Below are 19107 nucleotides of genomic sequence, written 5' to 3'. Positions count from 1 at the left end.
CATTGATTGACAATAAAGGCAGGCATGAAATATTCACCCAGGGCCACTCTCTCATACTAAATATTTAACACAACATTAGAGAAGGTTTTTCCCAGACTTCGCCAGGCACCGGCTGGGCGGCTGGCGCACTGCTTACCACTCGTTTATGACTAATCTGAGTCCCTAGCCGCAGGCAGCACAGCAAGCCAGACAAAGTTGGGACACTTGGCTTGCTGCTGGGCTGCCTCACCTTTGGAAAACTTCACATACTCTTCTGAGGAGTCTCTCCAAAAGAGAAAAAGGAGTCTTGACATACAGCCCTGGCCAAGAAAAGGATGGACTTCTTCAAACTCTTGTAAACAGGCACCGGCCCTCTGCGGGTTGGCGGGGTAAGAGTCCCTGAGAGTTGGGGGGGAAGGATTCACATCTCCCGCGGAACCAGGCGGAGGGGAAGGAGAACTTCATCCCCACCTCGGTGTTGGGTTCATCTCCGGGAGGAGGCAAGACCCCCCCCCACCCCCAGACGTGGGCAGGACCCACCTCCTACTCCTAATCCTGGGGTGAGGGGGGGGGGGGAGAAGAGGAAGAGCAGCAGCTAGGGAAAAAAAATACAATTACCCCCTCCCAGCCACCGCCCCCGCCCATCCCACCGCCCACCCCACCCCAACCCTCTCTCTCTCTCTCCTCCTTTGCTCGCTCTGTGGAATGGAGAGGAGGGGAGAGACGAGAGAAAAACGAATACAAATCTGCAATTGATTTTCATAATGTTTCTGCGGTGTTTGCAAACCAATCGCCTGAACGTCCCCATCTTACCTAAGAGCGAACCCCTCCTACGTCCGCGAAGTGCTCCGAACTGATATATGACAATATCTACTTTGGATCACGTGCTCGGGGAGAGAGACTAAGACGGATAACGCGTCATCTCGCCTTCCCAAATTTTTCCCCCCCTCGCCAGATCGGGTCCAAAACCTCCATCTGGAGCCGGCAGGAGAGGAGAACGATGTTTAACTCGGTCAACCTGGGCAACTTCTGCTCGCCGTCGCGCAAGGAGAGGGGCGCAGACTTCGGCGAGCGAGGGAGCTGCGCCTCCAACCTCTATCTGCCCAGTTGCACTTACTACGTGCCCGAGTTCTCCACGGTCTCCTCCTTCCTGCCCCAGGCCCCCTCTCGCCAGATCTCCTACCCCTACTCCGCCCAGGTGCCCCCGGTCCGCGAGGTCTCCTACGGCCTGGAGCCCTCCGGCAAGTGGCACCCGCGGAACAGCTACTCCTCCTGCTATGCGGCGGCCGACGAGCTCATGCACCGCGAGTGCCTGCCTCCCTCCACGGTCACCGAGATCCTCATGAAAAACGAAGGCTCCTACGGCGGCCACCACCACCCCAGCGCCCCGCACGCGGCCCCCGCCGGCTTCTACTCCTCGGTCAGCAAGAACAGCGTCCTGCCCCAGGCCTTCGACCGCTTCTTCGACAACGCCTACTGCGGCGGAGACGCGCCCGCAGAGCCCCCCTGCCCCGGCAAGGGCGAGGCCAAGGGGGAGCCCGAGGCGACCCCGGCCTCGGGACTGGCGCCCCGCGCGGACGCGGGGGCCGAGGCCGAGGCGGAGGAGGAGAGCACCAACCCCAGCTCGTCCGGCTCAGCCCACTCGGCGGCGGCCAAGGAGCCGGCCAAGGGAGCCGCCCCCAGTAGGTAGCGGCGGCCGGGCGGGCGCGGGGAGGGGGGAGGCGCGGGGAGCGGGGCGCGGGGCGCGGGGCGGCCTCGCGTTTTGGGTCAGTCCGGTTTTATGTGGAGTTTTATAAGCATTCAAAGGATTTTATTATAACCTACAAAGCCCTCTCTCCCAACGACTCGACTTTTTACGATGGAGAAGGGGTGGGGAGGGAGGGAAAAGGGCGCTTTGGAAAAGCCGGTGAATGAGCCCCCCCCCCCCTTCCCCGCTATCTCTCCCTCGGTCTGTGAAATTTTTTAAAAGCGCCACCGTCGCGAGCGATATTAACTTTGATCGTGAACTTAGAGGAGCGTTGAAGGAAGGATGGGGAGCCGGGCTGCCGGGGGTGGGGTGGGACGGAGGGGAGGGGTGGAGGGGGAGGAAGGGGAGGGCGAGGGAGAGACAGGGAGAAACTCGGAGAGGGGGAGTGGTGGTGGGGGGAGAAGCAATGGAGCAGAACCTGAGGCCCGGGCGGCTGGGCTGCTCTGAAAAGCTGCTTTTTTTTGCAAGGGGCCGAGGGTGCGTTCCGGGGCCGCGCGGAGCCCCCCGGGGCGACGGGGAGGGGGGCGCTGGGGAGAGGCGGCTGCGGCCCGTGGCTCAGCCTCCCGGTGCCCCGCGGCCTCGCGGCGCCGGCCCAGCCCGGGAGCGTGGAAGGCGCGGCCCGCCGGGCTCCGGGGCCCCGCGCGCGCTCTGGGGAGGCCTCGGTGCCTGCGCGCTCGGCCCGCGCGCCCCTCTCCACGGCGCCCCGCAAAGCCGGGGCGGGGGCTCCCAGCGCCCCCGGAGGCCGCTGCAGCGCCGGGCCCAGCCCCGAGGCGCACCTGGCCGGCGCCCCCCCGCGCCCCGGGGCCCGGGGAGGGGCGGCGACCCCGCGGCCCGGCCGGCGGGGGGTCCGGGGCCTGCGCCAGCCCCGGGCCCGGGCGCCTTCTGCAGGCAGGCCCGGCGGGAGGGCGGCCGCGGCGGGGCTGGGAGCGGGGCGGCCCGGGTCTCACGTGTCTCTCTCCCCTCTCCTCGCATCGCCCCCTCCCTCCCCTCCCCTCCAGACGCCCCCCGCACCCGCAAGAAGCGCTGCCCCTATTCGAAATTCCAGATCCGGGAACTGGAGCGAGAGTTTTTCTTCAACGTGTATATCAACAAAGAGAAGCGGCTGCAGCTGTCCCGGATGCTGAACCTGACGGACCGACAAGTGAAAATTTGGTTTCAGAACAGAAGGATGAAAGAAAAAAAACTGAGCAGAGACCGGCTGCAGTATTTCTCGGGAAATCCTCTGCTGTAACCGCAGACCGGGCCCTTCTGGGGGCGGGGGCCGGGAGGGGTGGGGGGGAAGAAAGGGGAGAAATTATTTTATTTTATTTTTATTTTTTATTTTCTAACTCGCCTTCTTTCCGCGGGTGGAAAACTGGACTGTGGCCAGGGCTGGCCCCCACTGCCGGCGCCCGCGCTTGTCTCTGGAACCTCCTTCACCTTCCATCCGACCCGCTGTGGGACAGGGACCGGGCCTGGAAAGAGGGTGAAGGGAAGTGTCTAACCCACGGCGAGTGGACGTGGTTGGCGCCGAGGCCAAGACTCTTTATTTAAAAAGAAAACACACCTCGCGACACTGTCTTGCTGCTCGGGTTGGGCGGGGGCGAGGGTAGTGGGCGCCTGAGCGAGCAACCCTGGGACCGAAAGCCTTCCCTTGCCCAGTGAGATCTCTGCTAAGACACCGTGTCTGCCAGGGGGGACTTCCTGGGCTCCCCACCCCTGCCCCACCTACCCCCCCGCTGCTGGGGGGCAGCTAAATGTGATCCTGCCTTGCTGTGAAATTTCTGTACCTTGGACCTGGTGTTAGGTGTGCAAAGTCCGTGTCCTACCTCCGTCTGCGCCCAGGCCCCGCCTGAGCCTAGTTGTTCTCCTTGTGAACGTGTAGAACCCTCCTTTGAAATTTCTTAACTGGTGCATTGAGGTTTCCTAACCTATTTCCAAGCCGTGCCCCACTCCATGGATTTATAGCTATAGTCTATGCAGTTGTTACCTCCCTTCTTCTTTTTTTTTTTTTTTAAGGAAAAAAAAATGATTAGGAGGAGGCAGGAGGGAGGTGGGATTGGACGCCTCCCCCATGCTGGGGCCTGAATTTTTGTAAATAAATTTCACAAGCGTTTCTACCCAGAGGGGATGGGTTGGGGGTTGGGGGGGGGGGAGACTCGCCTGGAATGAGAGTCAAATCACCCATCTCTCTCCATGAGCGTGAGTGCGCGTGTACGTGTGCAATCCCCACCTTGCTCCCATCCCAGAGGGATTGCTGTGAATTTTTTTTTTTTTTTTGGTGGCAAATAAAGATATTTCATTCTGTTCAATATTATGATTTTATTTGACCCTTTTATTAGCCCTTCTCCTCTTAAAATCCTCAGTGCTCCCAAGGCGGAGGAGGAGGATGGTGGGTAGGGCCCAGCTGGTGAGGACAGGCTGTGAAGGTGAGGTAGGCCCAAGCTGGTGGGCCTGTACCCTCTCTGCTGGCAGGGGCAGGAGCCGTAGCTTCCTGCTGCTCTCCGGCCCAGGACATTCCACGGCTACTCTTAAAGCTCCCCTTTCTCACGTGCAGCTTGCGCAGCGTCCAAACGCCCAGCAACGCTTTCCGTTTAAGTACACGTTTGTTGTGGAGTTAATTGTAACCATCATCGAATTTAAATTTATAGGAAGTTTCTTGGCTCCACCGCCCTCTCGCCAGATGTCTCCGTCTGTTGCAGTAAATGTGCAGGGTTGAGGGTAGGGCTTTCGGGTTTTTTTTCTCTATGAGAAGACTGTATTGGAATTTTTATATACACTTTTGAAGGAGGGAGGGGAGAGGAGAGGAGACCAGCCCCTTGCCTTTCCTCACCAAGGCTGGCCCCTGAGGGTGGGAAGGTGGGGCTGGGCCCCTTCCCCTCAAGCACAAATGGCCAGGCTCCTCCAGACACAACAAGATGCTAGATTGGGGCCACCCTGATGTTTATACGCTGGGTCTCCCAGAGTAGAACCCCCCAGAGATTTGTTTTGCGAGGGGTTGGCATGAGGTGGGGCACCGGATAAGGGGGAGACCCATGGGGACATTCACCGTACCTACCTATATTTGCAGCATGGTGCTTTTTGCTTTTTTTTTTTTTTTTTCTGTATAAAGATAACCATAGTCCTTTCAAGCGATTTCAGCGAGGGCACTCTGGCAGTCTCTGTTCCAAATTCATTCGTTATTTAGGGGCAAAGATTTGGAACCAATTCTCTCAGCCTTTCCCTCTCTTTGGAACTGTTCTTATGCAATTCAAAGAAAATGTTTTTGTCAATATGGTTCTGGGGACGGATGGACAAACACCCCATCATGGACAATCGTATCCAGGCTCCGTCGTTGTTTTTGATGACAGGGATCCGGGCAGCTTAGGCATCTGGAGCTGTAATTTATTTGTGGGTGGGAGTCTTGAGGCAATATCTGAACGCTAGGGTGTATATGCAGCCCCCGCTCCCTGAGGGGCCCCCACAGGTGTGGAGGCTGCTGTACCTACGTGCCCCGGAGGTGGATCTTCCATGCACGCTCTCCGCTCTTCGTAGAGCAAACCTGACCACATGCACATTGAGGGCTCACGTCCTCTGTGGTGTGTAGCCGCTGGCAGTGTCGCTGAGTGTCAGCAATGATGAGGCTGAGGGTGCTCTGCGTGTGCGTGTGCCTGTGCACGCGCAAGACCTGTCCCGGTCCGAGGCTATTTATCCCCGAGTCCTAGCAGGGAACGTTGGCACGCTGGCCGTGTTTCCTAGAAGACGGAGATGGCTCTATAGAGCAAACCTGTCTAAAGGGCAAAACATTAATGTCCAAATGAATTCTGATTTAGGAGAAAAATATTTAAAACCTACAGCTACCACTCGCCCTGCGATACGCGGCTCAGAAAAGATCCGGGGCCCAGAAGGAGTTTCGGGAGGCCCCGGGCGCAGGGAGAGAACAACAAAGGCTTCTGTGACCCGGCCCGGAACCTGCCAGTCCTTGGCGACCCTCTAAAAAGAGCAAAAGGGGTCTCTGTCCCCCAAACAAACCCGTCTTCTGGCCCCTGGGATGTCCAGCCCCCCTCGGGCTCGGGGCTCTGGGCTCAGCCTCCCGGGTAATCCCCTCCAGCCGAGGCGCTGCCCGGGAACAAAAGATCTCCGTCTAGACGCCGCCATAAAGCACCCCCCGCGCCTCTAAACCCAGTTTCATTTCGCCCTTAACGACCCAGTCTGGCCTGTGTTAGAAAATGCTTCCGCTCTAAATAGTAAACAAACCCACCGTGGATGGTCTTGGCTCCCCCAGCACACCCCAGACCCCCACGCCATTACCCTCTTGCCCGCATTTTCCCCTCTTCTCTTCCAGCTTTTCTCAGCTCCCGGCTCCCCAGCCCCCTCCCCCCCCCCCCCAGTAAATAAACCCGAGGCCGAGTTCAAAGTTTCTCGAGCTAAGGAGGAATGTTGGTTGTAAAAATCCAAGTTTATAGCGCACGTGGGAGTTTACAAGGGTATTAAGTGGTGTGGGCTGAGAGAGAGCACTCCGGGCCCTCCCCCTCTCACCATGGGCTTTAGGGGTACAGGGAGAACCTTGGGGACTTGAAAGGAGAAATGGGTTGGGGCCAGCCTTGTGTCTGGGGTTTCTTTGTCCCTCCACCCCGGCCGCGAGGACTGGGGCTGCAGGGGCCCCTCGGAAGCTGGCTAGGCCGGCGCCGAGAGCAGGCCCGGCCCGCGGTCCCAGAGGGAGGACGGGCGCTGAGCGGCGGGCGGGCGAGCTGCAGAGTTACAGACCAGGTGTCTGACCGGGGAGCAGACCTGGGGAAGCCTAGAGCCCGGTCAGTCGGAGGGAGAAGGGCTCCGGGGGCGATTTCTCGAGTGGGCTGAAGGCAGAGGGGCATTTTCTCACCAGGGCCAAGAAGAACTTTGAACTTCAAGGAAGTCAAGGGCGCCACCCCTTCCCTCTCCCCGCCCCTCTCGGAAATCTGTTGGGCCATTCGTTTCTGGGCCACTATTCCCTCAAGGGGGCAGTCCCTGGGGTTTCCTGGTGCCCCGGAGCTGGATGACACTGTTTGCTGAACCCTCCCTGCTCAGAGCCCGCCAGAGCCCCGTGCACGCGACTACACTCTTTATTATTCATATAAACCTTTGGAAAAGGCAACGCCCGGGAAGTTTTTATAACTTTGTTTGGCATAAAAGTTTTACAAGATTCCTCCTCCCTTTTCAAAAAACCTCAAGTTTTGGTCTTGCCGTGGAATGAAGTCTCGGGATCTTTAGGAGGATGCGGGGAGAGAGGTTCTGGGGCCCCAGTGGGGGGAGGAGGAGGTGTGTGAAGCTGCCTCTCTCCGCCCAAGGCGATACCAGGCTGGAGGCTGGAGTCAGTCTTTTCCTGAGGCCCACCTTGGACCGAGCTTTGGGGGGTTACAGCTCACGGGGGCTACAGGCCTGCCAGACAGTCCCGACTTCTCTGCTCTTGAGGCACACCCTTACAGGCCCCCCAAAGCTGGGCAATGTCAGCAGGACCAGACCTTCCCCATCACTCCCTCTTGTTCTCCTGCAGGCATCTGTCTCTCCCTCTCTCTCTCCCTCTCTTCTCTCTCTCTCTCTCTCTCTCTCTCCCTCTCTCTCCACACACGGCCCCAAACACTTCCTTAACCCACTACACAAAGTAGAGACCCATACCCTTGACTCAGACCGCCAGTTTGGGAGAGTCCACACACACAGCCTTGCGTCCCTATTTCTGGCCAAGTCCACAATGGGTTTGAAGAAAGACAGAATTCAAAACGCCAAGAAATTCCTGCCCAGAGGTTCCAGAGGTTCCAGAGGTTGCAAGACCGAAGGAGGAGGGCCGGCGGGCTGCAGTCCGGGAGCTCAGAGAACAAAGGTGCCCGTGTGGGGCCGCGGCTTTGGGTTGCTTAGCCCACGGGTGACCCCTCGGATCCCGACGCCCACCTGGGCCTGACAGCCCGCTCCTTCATCCTGCCTGACTCCAGCCTTGGGGATGCCAGCTGGGCTCAGACTGAGGCCATTTCAACGTGCAGCTCTGGAGGTCAGGACAACCGTAGAGCGACTTCTCCAAAGCCAGGCCTGGTGGACGCGGCTCCTTGGAGGCAATGGAACCGAAGGTACCTGAGCCCTGGGGCCGGCGCTCCAGGGAGCCGTCAGAAGGAGCCGGAAGGTCCCGGCCGCTCCTCCTTCCCTCTAATGGCGACTGCTGAGGCCTGGCCGCCGCCGCCGCCCGCGGCCCTACACTTCGCCTTGTGGGGAGCCGAGTTGTTAAGGCTGAAGGCAGGGGAAGGTCAACTCCAAGCCCGAGCAGCGAGGCTGGGGAGAGATGCCCCCCAGCCTGGTGCTTTCCCCTCCCCGAGCCCTGCAAGACAGGGAGGAACAAGAAAGCCTGGGGCTGGGGGGAGACTGAAAGTCAAGGCGGAAGGAAAGCTTTGAGGAGGAGAGAAAAGAGCAAAGAATAACTTGTGTAATAAGGAAAAAGAGAAGAAGGAAACGAAGGAAACCAATGAATGAAGAAAGAGAAAAGATCACGGGGTAGAAAATGAAGGAAAAAATGAATTGCAGGAGAAAAGAAGAGAAGAAAAAAGAGAAAGAGAAAGAAACAAATAAAGAGAAAGAAGGATGAAGAAAAAGAAAGGAAGGAAGGAAGAGAGAGAGAAAAAAAGGAGAGAAAAAAGGGGGAAAAGATGCAAAACGGATCTTCGAGAAGGAATTTAGCCGGTAAGGGAGGAGCGGGTTTCTCGGAGCAAGCCGGCCCAGCCACAGCCCTGACTCCCCACTGGAAACCCAATCCACTGGGGCCACTTGGGAGCAAATCCCTAAAGTGAGGGGCAAGGCTCCCCACCCCCCCCAAGACATCTTCCCATCTGTCCCCTTGTCTCAAAGCTTCTTTCCGAAGAAGTGTTTGCTGCTGTCTGGTTTCGATTCAGGAGGCAAAGTTAAATAACTGGCCGGTCTCCGGCAGGCAGGGCAAGAATGCAGTTGTGCTGGCTCAGGTTCTCAGGCTTCAGGATGCGGGATTGCGGGGGGAACGCTTTTTTGTTAGGTAAAGGTGAATATTTGTGGCGGGGTGCACCCAATTAAGCACAAGTTAGACAAGTGTACATAAACGGTAAATTCCACAGCATCCGTGTGCAAAAGTGTGCAGCGTCCAGATGCGAGAGGGACTCTGACGGCCCGGCTGCCAGGGTGGCTGTGCGACCCGGAGTAGACCAGAGGGCCCTCCCAGCGTCCTGGGTCTCCCAGGTCTCCCTGGTACCTGTTTGAAAATCTCTCTCTGGGGCTTCTGGGCATTAGCAGTTTGCCTGGTGCTGCCGGGCTCCCAACCAGCCCTGGCGGAGCCCGCTGTTAGCAAAGGAGAAAAGCGAATTTCTCCCCCAAGTTTTGGGATGAGAATGATTTCCCTGGGCCCCCAAAACAAGAGGGAAAACGCCTGCAATTTTCCCCACTGGTGTGATTTTGGTTTCCATTTCACTTGAAGAGATTTGAGTACACCAACTTGATTATTATTTTATTTTATTGTTTTACCCCAAGGGGAGAGACGTTCTTCCTTTGCTCACTTCACCCTTGGAAGGTCCCGGATGATGTCCTTCACCTTTTGGGGGAAACGCTCCTAATTTTCCTTGGAAAAATCGGGGTGTTTCCGCAGGCACTTTGAGGGCCAGAGCCAGGAAGACAGGCGGCGGTTCCTTTCTGTGCGAGGAGCACTACATGTTTTCCTCTTCTGTTTTCACATGGGGACCCCTAGTGCCCCAGCCCTCGGCCTGCCCTCTGGAACCACGGATCTTCCTGGAACATGCAAGGAGCCGGCGAGGAGCATCCTCCTCCGCTCCCTGGCTCACGGAGCCACAGGCAGCAGGAGGCCCAGGCCCGGTCCCTGCTGCCCTTCCAGGTTCTGGATGCTGAGGAAAAGTGCACAGAGTGCCAGGGCTCTCGGGAGGGTGGGTGCGATTGGCCGAGGTGTAGGCACGGCCTGAGCTCCGCCGCTCTGGTCTGCCGCCCCTGGATTCTCACAGCCCCAAGTTGAGGCAAGAACGGGGAGCCCCGGGGTCAGGCATGGGCGCAGGTCTCTCGGCGCTCCAAGAAAGTTGGGGAAACGGGTTAGCTGGGTGAGCAGAGCCACACAGACCTCTCTTGACCCCATCGAGCGCCCCCAGGGGACAGGCCTGAGGGTCTGGGCTCTGTGGGGCAGGACCGGTGGGTGCCTGGCCGTGGCAGCCCGAGTGCCTTTGAACGCCAGGCCCGGACAATAGGACGGAAGCGGCCTTTGCTCGTGGCCTCGGGAAAGACCGAGCCCAAGGGGGCAGGGCTGGGACCACGTCCGACTGTACCTTCCAGGACCCGCTCAGACGCTTCCCTCGCCCCGTCCTCATCCTCTCGTCTTCCTTTCCCTCCCCCCCTCTGGCCCAGAATCCCAAAGTCTGCAAAACCCCAACAAGTGAGGCAAGTCTGCGTCGGCCCGCCCCGCGCTCGGGGTCTCGTTTAACAGCTCGGGGGTTGCGTTTATCCTGCGTAATTAGAGGCAAACATTTGTCCCACCGGGGGTCCCACTTAGGCTGATGAATTTGATTCCTTTTTTCATTAATGGGCCGTGTTTATCATACTTCTAATTATTTCAACTTTAAACACTATTCGTTCTTGTGAGGAGGTGAGAGCCGAGGCGGGAGGCTCCTTCTCCCCGGGGGGGATGACGGCAGGAATTCTGAAGCGGCCCCAACCCCTCCCAGGGCTGGGGCGAGGGGTGAGTTTGGGATGGGGGTCGGGCTGGTAGGGAGAGGCAGGTCCCGAGGCGAGCGACTCTGCTCCTCTCCAGTTGGCTCCCCAGGTCCGGTCTTGGGGCTTGCTGGTTTTGAGAGGTAATCTGGAGTTTGTCTTCTTCGCCCTCGGCCACCTCCCTCGCCCCCTCCCGGGCTGGGCTCGGATCCTTCCCCTGCGAGGCTCCTGGCAGCCTTCCACCACCCCAACCAGACCCCAGCCTGGCCGGGCAGGGGCTGCGGGAGCTCTGTCCCAGCCCCCAGCTCCTGACACGGAGAGAAAAGCCAGGAGAAGCTAGGGTTGGCCAAGCGGTACCTGGGTGTGGAGGAGAGGGCCCAGCAGACCCCCAAACAGGGGGCAAGGGCAGGGGACTGCGACGCCAAACTCCACGGACAGGCACGCCAGGCGGCAAAATAAAGGAGATGTGAAAGAGGGGGGGAGGGAACCCCCCAAAGCCATATAATTCTCAATTGCTTTGGTCTTTAATTTCATCGCCCCATAAATGAGGAAATATCAGTTCCCATACTAAATTTTTATCCCCGGCTGATAAATATGACGGGGAATTTTCGTTGGGCCCTCGTAAAAGCGAACAGTTTCGATCAAACTGGTGGGGAAAGACTTATGCAGATAATACAAACAGAGTGGCCATAAAGTCTCCGCCGTTTCCCGCGGGGTGGGACAAATGGCTCCCTGGATTGACTGCCGCCCGGGCTGTCCCAGGGCTCGTCTGGGGCCTAAACAGCCTAACCTTGCCCCGGCCCACCCCTGTGCCGAGCCCGCGGCGACCCCTGCAAATGAAAACACAAAACCATTTCTGAGCTCCCGTGGCCGGCCCTACAAGCGAGTCCCACGGTACACGTTTTCTTGTAGGATTCCCGGGTCGGGGACCCCGGGGCCTCGTCTCCTGCCCCCGGATGAGCGGGGCCGGCGGGTTTCCTGCCCAGGTCCTTTTCTAGCCGCCACGGGCTTGGGCCTCCTCTAGGAGCGATGGGGCCTCCGCACTCCTCCACCCGCGCCAGGGCGCCCTGAGCCCAGGGCCTCTCCCCGCCAGGCTCGGCCCTTTGGAAAATGGAAACCCCAGGCTTCGTCCCGGGGAAAATGCGGGGCGACCGGAAAGGCGAGTTATTTTCCAGATTCCGTTTCCTGAGGAAGGGGTGGAGAGCTTTAGTTCGCTTTGGGAGAAAGGCGATGGAGGAGCGGAAAGAACTGTCTAAAACATACCTGCCCCCTTATTTCTCGTTTTCCTTTATTAAAAAAAAAGAAGAAGAAGAAGAAATAAAACCCACAAAAACAGGCCGGTTCCTCTTCTCCGCTCAAAAATGCAAACGCAACCAGCAGCCGCCGCAGCTCGTTCGCCCTGGAAGGGACACTTCTCTGGGTCGGATGTTGTCGCATGTGCTGTCCTGGTTTCCCCGTGTGATACGTGACTCCCACAAAACCAGCGCAGGGCCTGCAGGTTCCCTCTTCCTCTCTGGGAATATTCCCGGTGTTAGTTAGTGGGGGCAAGGTCAACTGGAAAGCGGGAGCCGCCAAGGCCTGGAGCGAAACGGCCCGGCCCGCCCCGAACCGACTCCAAGGCCAAAGGCTCTGCAGCCCCAGAGGCGGTGACCCAGGAGCTGCCCAGCCCGCCGGCCCGGGCTCGGGCGCACTCCTGGGCGGTCCTGGAGCCCGTGGCTCCCTCCACCCTGCGGACCCCTAGATGCCCCCGGGAGCCCCCTTTACCCTCCTCCAGCAGCCTTGAAGTGATGGTGACCCCCTCCCAGGCCCACCCCAGGCCCTGGAGATGCATCCTGCAGCTCGAGCAGCTCCCACGAAGAGAGGTTCCCCCAAACTGAGCTCCCAGGCCCAGCCGGGCAAACCGGGGCGCGTCAGAGCAGAAAGTTTAGTTCTGTTGGGGAATTCCTGAACTTTTCCTGCCTTCCTCTGCCCACTGGAGCCCTCCCCGCCGCACCCCAGGCCTCGCCGCACACCCATCCCCGGGGAAGGAGCGGGGAGGCTCGGGCCGGGGAGAGGGAAAGAAGAGGCAGGGAGAAGGGAAGAAGTACCTGAATCGTGTCTTGACCTTTTAATTTGAATTTGACTGTTTTGAGCACCGACTGGCCTCGCCCGCTCCCTCTGTCCTGCCTTTCCCCCCTCTCCGCCCCAGCGTCCCCAGGCCTTGCAGGCTGGTTCCCGGGTAAACAAACCCGGCTGTCCCCAGCCCCCGCCGCCCCCGCGCCCCCGCGCCCCGGGGGCGCTTCCTTTGTTCGCGGGAAGGGCTCGCGCGCCCCTACCGCGCGGCGGCTGCTAGGTGGCGCTGTTGCTCCACGCTGCGCGCTCCGCCCGCCGACAACTTGACCCCGCTGACGTCACGGCCGTCTGGATCATCAAGGCCATTTTCAAATCCCATTGGTCTAGCCGTCACATGGCGAGGCCCGGAGGCGCGGATAATTACGGGGCTGCGCGTCCCCCCCTCCCCCGCGCCCCCCTCCCGCCCCTCCCGCCGCCCCCCCCTCCCGGATGGGGGGAAAAAAAAAGATGTCAGCTCCTCCGCCGTAGTGTTGCTCCTTAAAAGCCCCTGTCTCCGAACATGACATGCCCCCGCAATGTGACTCCCGGCCCGCTCGCGGAGCCCGTGGCCGCGCCGGCAGCAGAGCGCGGCGGCCGGGGCGCAGGCATGTACATGCAGCCCGGGAGCGACTTCAACTGCGGGGTGATGCGGGGCTGCGGGCTCGCGCCCTCGCTCTCCAAGAGGGACGAGGGCGGCAGCCCCAGCCTGGCGCTCAGCACCTACCCGTCCTACCTGTCGCAGCTGGACTCCTGGGGCGACCCCAAGGCCGCCTACCGCCTGGAGCAACCTGTTGGCAGGCCGCTGTCCTCCTGCTCCTACCCACCTAGTGTCAAGGAGGAGAATGTCTGCTGCATGTACAGCGCAGAGAAGCGGCCCAAAGGGGGCCCCGAGGCAGCCCTCTACTCGCACCCCCTGCAGGAGTCCTGCCTCGGGGAGCACGAGGTGCCCGTGCCCAGCTACTACCGCGCCGGCCCCGGCTACTCCGCGCTGGACAAGCCGCCCCACTGCGCCGCGGCCAGCGACTTCGAGGCCCCCTTCGAGCCGCGCGCCAGCCTGCACCCGCGCGCCGAGCACCTGGAGGCGCCCCAGCTCGGGGGCAAAGTGAGCTTCCCCGAGACCCCCAAGTCCGACAGCCAGAGCCCTAGCCCCGGGGGGATCAAGACGGAGCAGAGCCTGGCGGGCCCCAAGGGCAGCCCCCTGGAGGGCGACAAGGAGCGCGCGCGGGCGGCGGACTCCAGCCCGGACACCTCGGACAACGAGGCCAAAGGTGAGGCTGCGCGGGCCGCGGCCCCGGCCGGGTCTCCCAGGCCCGGGCGGGGGCGGGGCGGGCCCGGGGCGGATGCGCCGGGAAGGGGAGCGGCGGCCTGGCGGGGCCCCGGGGGTGCCGGGGGCGCCGGGCCCGGGACGCTGCGGCCGCCCGGGCTGCGCGCGCTGGGCGCGGGGCCGCGGGGTGCCGAGCCCCGGGCGGGCCGGAGGCTTCTGCAAAAAGCTTAAAATGGCGAGGCCGGGCCGGGCCGGGCGCGGCGGGGCGGAGCGGGGATGCCGCCTGCCGCGCTCCCAGGTGCACGTCGTTTCGCTCGCGGCGCCGCTCGCTGCCGGGGCTCCGGGGCGTGCGCGGCCTTGGCTCCTGCGCTGCGGGCTCGGCCCGGGCAGGGCGGGCAGGAGGTGGAGGCGAGGGGCTGCGGCCCGGTGCCTGCCTCCCCGGGCGCGGCTGGGGGGCTGGGGGCTGCCGCCGGCACCGGGCGTCTGGCGTGCTGCAAGTTTCTGGCCCCCCCCTGCTAAAGGTTGTCTTCCTCCCTTTCTCCTTCTCTGTTTCTAGTTAAATCAAAAAAATGTGTTTTCCCCCATTGTTTCTCCAAAGGCAGCCCCCAGATGAGTGGTCGGGCGATTTCTGTGTGCGTGGCAAGCGGTTTTCTCCCGAAAGGGAGTGGTGCGTTAGTGGATTTATCTCCTGGTGCTTTGGGTCGGAGCGGGAGAGCCTCGCCAAGAGTTCACGCTCAGGGTTCGAGGTGCATCCCTGCTGCAGGAACTGGGGGCCTCCAGGTCGGGTCTCTGACACCTGGAGAAAGAATGTGGCCGACACGGGAGCAGTGGAAGGGGCCTGAGGGGACCGGCTTTCCCCGCGAAAAGTTGGAGCGGAAAGCATCAGCCAAAGGCCCAACTGGGAGGAGAGGAGTAAACGTGTGTCCCCCTCACCCCCGTGGCACTGGCTGCGGGAGGCTGCGTGCGAGTGGGGCTCACTGGTTGTAGAGGCAGATGAGATCCTGAGAGCTGAGCACACTGGGGGCGGCCTGGATCCTCAGAGTCTTGTGGCGCTTTGTATATGGATGCGGCGCACACGCATGCCTGGCGGCGACCCGTGTCACACTCACACACACGCCTCTCGCATGCTTCGCGCACACTCACGCATGCCCGCTCACACACACGCGCGCGCACTGTTTTGGCGGGCAAGGACAGCGCCTTGCCCTCTTGGGTCTCCTCTGCAAAGGTGGCCTTGGCAAACCAGCCCACGGAGACCCCAGACAGAGGAGCCCGGGGGTGTGTTCACGAGGCTCAAGGAGAGAGTGAGGTACTCACACCCACCAAGGCTTCCCGCTGGCACATGTGCGGCACGCAGGGGGGCTTAATTTTGTGCCCTCTCCCCAGACCCTGAGCTTTGTTGGGATACAATCTTAGGGTAGGAAAAGCTGGATCCCGGCCCCACCAAAAGCAAAGTCAAGGTTAACAAGCCCACCTCCTAGCTCCAACTGCCCCCATTCCTGTAGGCTCCCCTTTCTCCCCTCCCTCCCCACTACCACCTAAGCCCTTCCACCCCAACTAATCCCTCTCAGTCGGCCTGTGCCCTTCAAGCCTCCACATCCCCCCCTTACCGCCCCCCCCATACGGTGTCTCAACCGGGCCAGAGGCAAGAGGGCTTTTGGCCAGACTTCCCCATTTGTAATTTCTTCCTTCCCCCCAAACCCAATAACCCCAATAAGAAAATAAATAAGACAGGGTTAGATGTGGAGAGCCCTGAAACAATCTGGCAAGAGGCTGCAGGTGCAGGGGCAGGAGCAGAAGTAAGGACCTTCAGATCCCTTGAACTACAGCCCCAAGTTTGCATTTTTTTTTTCTGGTGCCTCTCGGTTCCCCAAGGGCCCCTGCCTCATTCCCCATCAAGATAAGATCCAGGAATTGGGCAGTTCCATTTGGCAAAGGGGGGAAGATAGAGCACAGAGCTATCAGCAGCCCCCTTCGCTGGGTGCCCTTCTTGGGTCTCTGGACTCTGGGGGGTTTTTTGCTAGAAAAGATGGCCAAGGTCTCTTCTGCTGCTTGAGGAGCAAAGCTGGTCCATTGCACCAAGACTGTGCACCAGGGAGAGAAGCTGTCACTAAGATAATGGGGGATACACACTACATCTGTGGCATCTCCTGGTATGAATAGACACATGTGCACATCTGTGTGTGTGTGTGTGTGTGTGCACATTTGTGTAGGAGTGCGTACCTCTACAGGAATGTACGTGTACATACAGGCATACATAGCTATCTAGGCTAGATGGAGATTTCCAGGAGGCTGCATTTCCTCAGGGTATCTCTCTCCCTTGACCTTAGGTCCTATGGCTAGGGCAGTTGTCTGAGGACCCTTCAGCATGCCCCAGAGCTGTTGCCCCTGACCTCTGCTGCCTGCACGAGCAACCCTGCTTCAGCTACTCACACCTGGGGGAAATGGCCAGGAGAGGAAGAGCTGGCAACGGGAGATTGAAAGGGGCAGAGTTGCTCTGTGGCACTTCAGGTGGGAACAAGGGCTGGGGGTCTGGAACAGGGACAGCTGCAATGGCCTCTGGCCAGGGGGACTAAGGCGAAGTCCCTCCGTCCCTCCGCTGCTGAGTTGAGAGGGGTCAGAGCTCTCTGGGAATTGCTCTAGGCAGCGGGGTGGACTCTGCAACCCCCGTCTGGGGCCTGGGAAGTGCTCTTCCTTCTAGTTGGATTTTTCCAGAACTGGATTGGAACAGAGAGGAGGGAGGGCCTGGTGAGGTGGAGAGCGCCCGCCAGGGTCAGTAAGCTGAGGGAGAGTGGGAGTACTCAGAATCTGCTAGGTCAAGGTGGATTTGGGTCATTTAGTTCATAAATGCTTCGGAGGCAGGAACTTTCTGTCTTCCCCCGTGGAAGCCTAGGCCATCCAAAGAAATCCTAAGAGCCCTGAGCCCCAGAGGACCCAGCAGCCAGGCCTGTGGGGCGAGAGCAGCTCCCCGTGCTCCCCCAGCCGCCCCCTTAGCAGGCTGCCAGAGGCTGCAGCGGGCTGCGAGGCTTTGCCTCTTCCAGGGATACTTATGTAAATAATGTTATTTTTAACAGAGGAGATAAAGGCAGAAAACACCACAGGAAATTGGCTGACAGCAAAGAGCGGAAGGAAGAAGAGGTGCCCCTATACTAAACACCAGACGCTGGAATTGGAGAAAGAATTTCTGTTCAATATGTATTTGACGCGAGAGCGCCGCCTGGAGATTAGCAAGACCATTAACCTTACAGACAGACAAGTCAAAATCTGGTTTCAAAATCGCAGAATGAAACTCAAGAAAATGAACCGAGAGAATCGGATCCGGGAACTGACCTCCAATTTTAATTTCACCTGAGCGCGCGGCCTCCCCTCCCCCGCCCCCGCCCCCGCTCCTTCCTTTCCCCGCCCCTCCTCCCTTTGTGCCTGGTGGTATATTTTTTTTTCCTCCCCGAGTATAAATGCAACGCGCCTGCAAAAAAAGGCAAAGACCTCAGACTCTCCTTCCAAGGGACCTATGGTTCGTGCCGCGAAGATGCATCCACCTAAAGCATGAGAAATGGGGTGCCGGGGCGTGGGGTGTGGTGTGCCCGCATAGATGAGGGTGGGAGTGTGGCTGGTGTGTGTGTCAACCCCTCACTCACCCACGCACTCACGCACACCATCCTGTCCTCCATGCAAAGTTAAGGTCGAATCCACCCGGTCAAGGGGGAAAAAGAGGGGAAAAAAAAAAGAAAAAGAAATCAACCAGAGAAGGTCTGTAATCTCTCGCAGAGCACAGTCAGGATCGCTCCTTCCTTGCTGCATTTCCTCCTTAGCATAATAGACGTTTTGGAAAGTTCGGCTAGTGTTTATGTGTTTGTCGTAGCGCCCAGCGCCTCCACCAAACCCTCTCCGTGTCTTTACCTCCCAGTCGCTCTGAGAATCTGCTTGAAGTCTCGTATTTGTACTGCTTTCTGCTTTTCTCCCATCCTCCCAGCACCCCCCACATCCCCCCCGCCACTGACACCTCAGAAATTCCATCCAGAGGAATACAAAAAAAAAAAAAATTAAAAAATTAAAGCTAGAACATAGTGAAGCAAAGACAGACTGCCCCCCCCCCCCCCGCCAAATATCACCCTGTCCCTGTCTGGGAGTTGTGTTATTTAAAGATATTCTGTATGTTGTATCTTTTGCATGTAGCTTCCTTAATGGAGAAGAAAATCCTAATAAATTTCCAGAATCGTAATCCTCAAATGGGTGGTTTTTTGTTTTCAAGTGTTTTTTAGCAACACCCCCACCCCAAAAGAGGCTGAGTGTGTGGATGTGTGTGTTTTGTGTTTGACTCATCTCCTAGAGCCTTTCTAGAATGTCTCTTGGCGGGTTTAATGTAAGTGAGAGACCATAACGTTGATTTAAATATTATCCAGGTGACCACAATAAGTCAAGGTCATAAAACAGTAATGTCAGGACGGTCTTGGTGCGCGCGAGAGGTGGATTTTATGATCTGCAAATATAATGTGGTGCTGCAGTAAAAGATGCATTTAAAGGTGACTGGAGGAGGGAAGAGGCAGAGAGCAAACTGCAATCTTGAGGAGCAGACGGATCTGATTGCCTGGGGTGCTGGGCCAGGCGCACCCCACCGCTGCCGGGGGAACCCCAAGAGCCCCCCACCTATCCAAAGAGAGGAATAAACTTAACCGCCGGAGGGGGACGAGGAGCCCAGCCAGCCCCCCCTCGACAGCAGCAGCAGAAGCTCGGGCAGAGGCAGGAGGAGGAGGCGGCGACAAGGTAAGAGAAGCGGTTTCTTGTTCTTCTCTTGGTGCTGGAGAGGGGACTGGCGGCGTCCCCAGGTGCCAGGCGTGCAGCGGGCACGACGGGGACGAAGGTGTTGCGGGCATCCGGGCTTGCCGAGAGCCCAGGCTTGCCTCGTGGCCGCTCGAAGCGGAGGGCAGTGGCCGGGAGCTCCCGCTCCTCCCCTCCCCGACCCGCGGCCGTGGGCTTCGGCGGTTAAAGGGGTAAATTGGTGGTTTTTGGCTTCTTTCTCTCCGCGGGCACTTAGGGTCGCCTCGAGGTCGACACATGGATGTAGATGTGGCTCAGTCTGGTCGTCTGCTGGGGGAAGCAGAGGGAGGGTAGGCTCGGGGAGGGCTGGAGCTGGGGGCTTAGGTTTCCTGCTCTGTGCTGGTTTGGATGCGAGCCTTGTTCAGGCTCTCGGTCCCCACGCTCCCTGGCCGTGGGGCTTTGCCAGGCAAGTGGCCTGATTGGAAGAGGCTCTGGAGCTCCGGCGCCGTGGGTCGGCCACCCATAGAGGCAGGGAAGCCGAGCAGAGCTGCGAGAGGGAGAGGCTCAGAGGGGACCCAGGAGGAGGGCACGGGAGAGCCAGCTGGGCGAGCCGGGGGAC

General features: G+C 59.5%; 2 protein-coding genes across 2 annotated transcripts; both read left to right on the top strand.

The window, feature by feature from the left end:
* Window positions 1-979: 979 nt before the first annotated feature.
* Window positions 980-2957, top strand: HOXC11 (homeobox C11). Its single transcript, XM_026000055.1, has 2 exons — window positions 980-1661; window positions 2725-2957. The coding sequence occupies exons 1-2, from the start codon at window positions 980-982 to the stop codon at window positions 2955-2957; spliced, it is 915 nt and encodes a 304-aa protein (XP_025855840.1).
* An 8900-nt stretch (window positions 2958-11857) lies between these two features.
* On the top strand, window positions 11858-17958 carry HOXC10 (homeobox C10). Its single transcript, XM_026000057.2, has 2 exons — window positions 11858-13737; window positions 16805-17958. Exons 1-2 carry the CDS (start codon window positions 12990-12992, stop codon window positions 17080-17082), a joined length of 1026 nt encoding a protein of 341 aa, XP_025855842.1. The 5' UTR covers window positions 11858-12989; the 3' UTR covers window positions 17083-17958.
* Window positions 17959-19107: the final 1149 nt, after the last annotated feature.

Source organism: Vulpes vulpes, chromosome 8 (genome assembly GCF_048418805.1).
Source record: "Vulpes vulpes isolate BD-2025 chromosome 8, VulVul3, whole genome shotgun sequence".
Classification (NCBI taxonomy): Eukaryota; Metazoa; Chordata; class Mammalia; order Carnivora; family Canidae; genus Vulpes; species Vulpes vulpes.
This window is presented reverse-complemented; position numbering and strand designations above follow the sequence as displayed.

What these genes read in the sequence shown, in the direction of transcription:
- HOXC11 (XM_026000055.1), top strand. Translation starts at nt 980, where the DNA reads ATGTTTAACTCGGTCAACCTGGGCAACTTCTGCTCGCCGTCGCGCAAG. An exon ending in GGCCAAGGGAGCCGCCCCCA is followed by an intron (nt 1,662 to 2,724) that starts GTAGGTAGCGGC and finishes CCTCCCCTCCAG; the next exon opens with ACGCCCCCCGCACCCGCAAG.
- HOXC10 (XM_026000057.2), top strand. Translation starts at nt 12,990, where the DNA reads ATGACATGCCCCCGCAATGTGACTCCCGGCCCGCTCGCGGAGCCCGTG. An exon ending in CTCGGACAACGAGGCCAAAG is followed by an intron (nt 13,738 to 16,804) that starts GTGAGGCTGCGC and finishes TATTTTTAACAG; the next exon opens with AGGAGATAAAGGCAGAAAAC.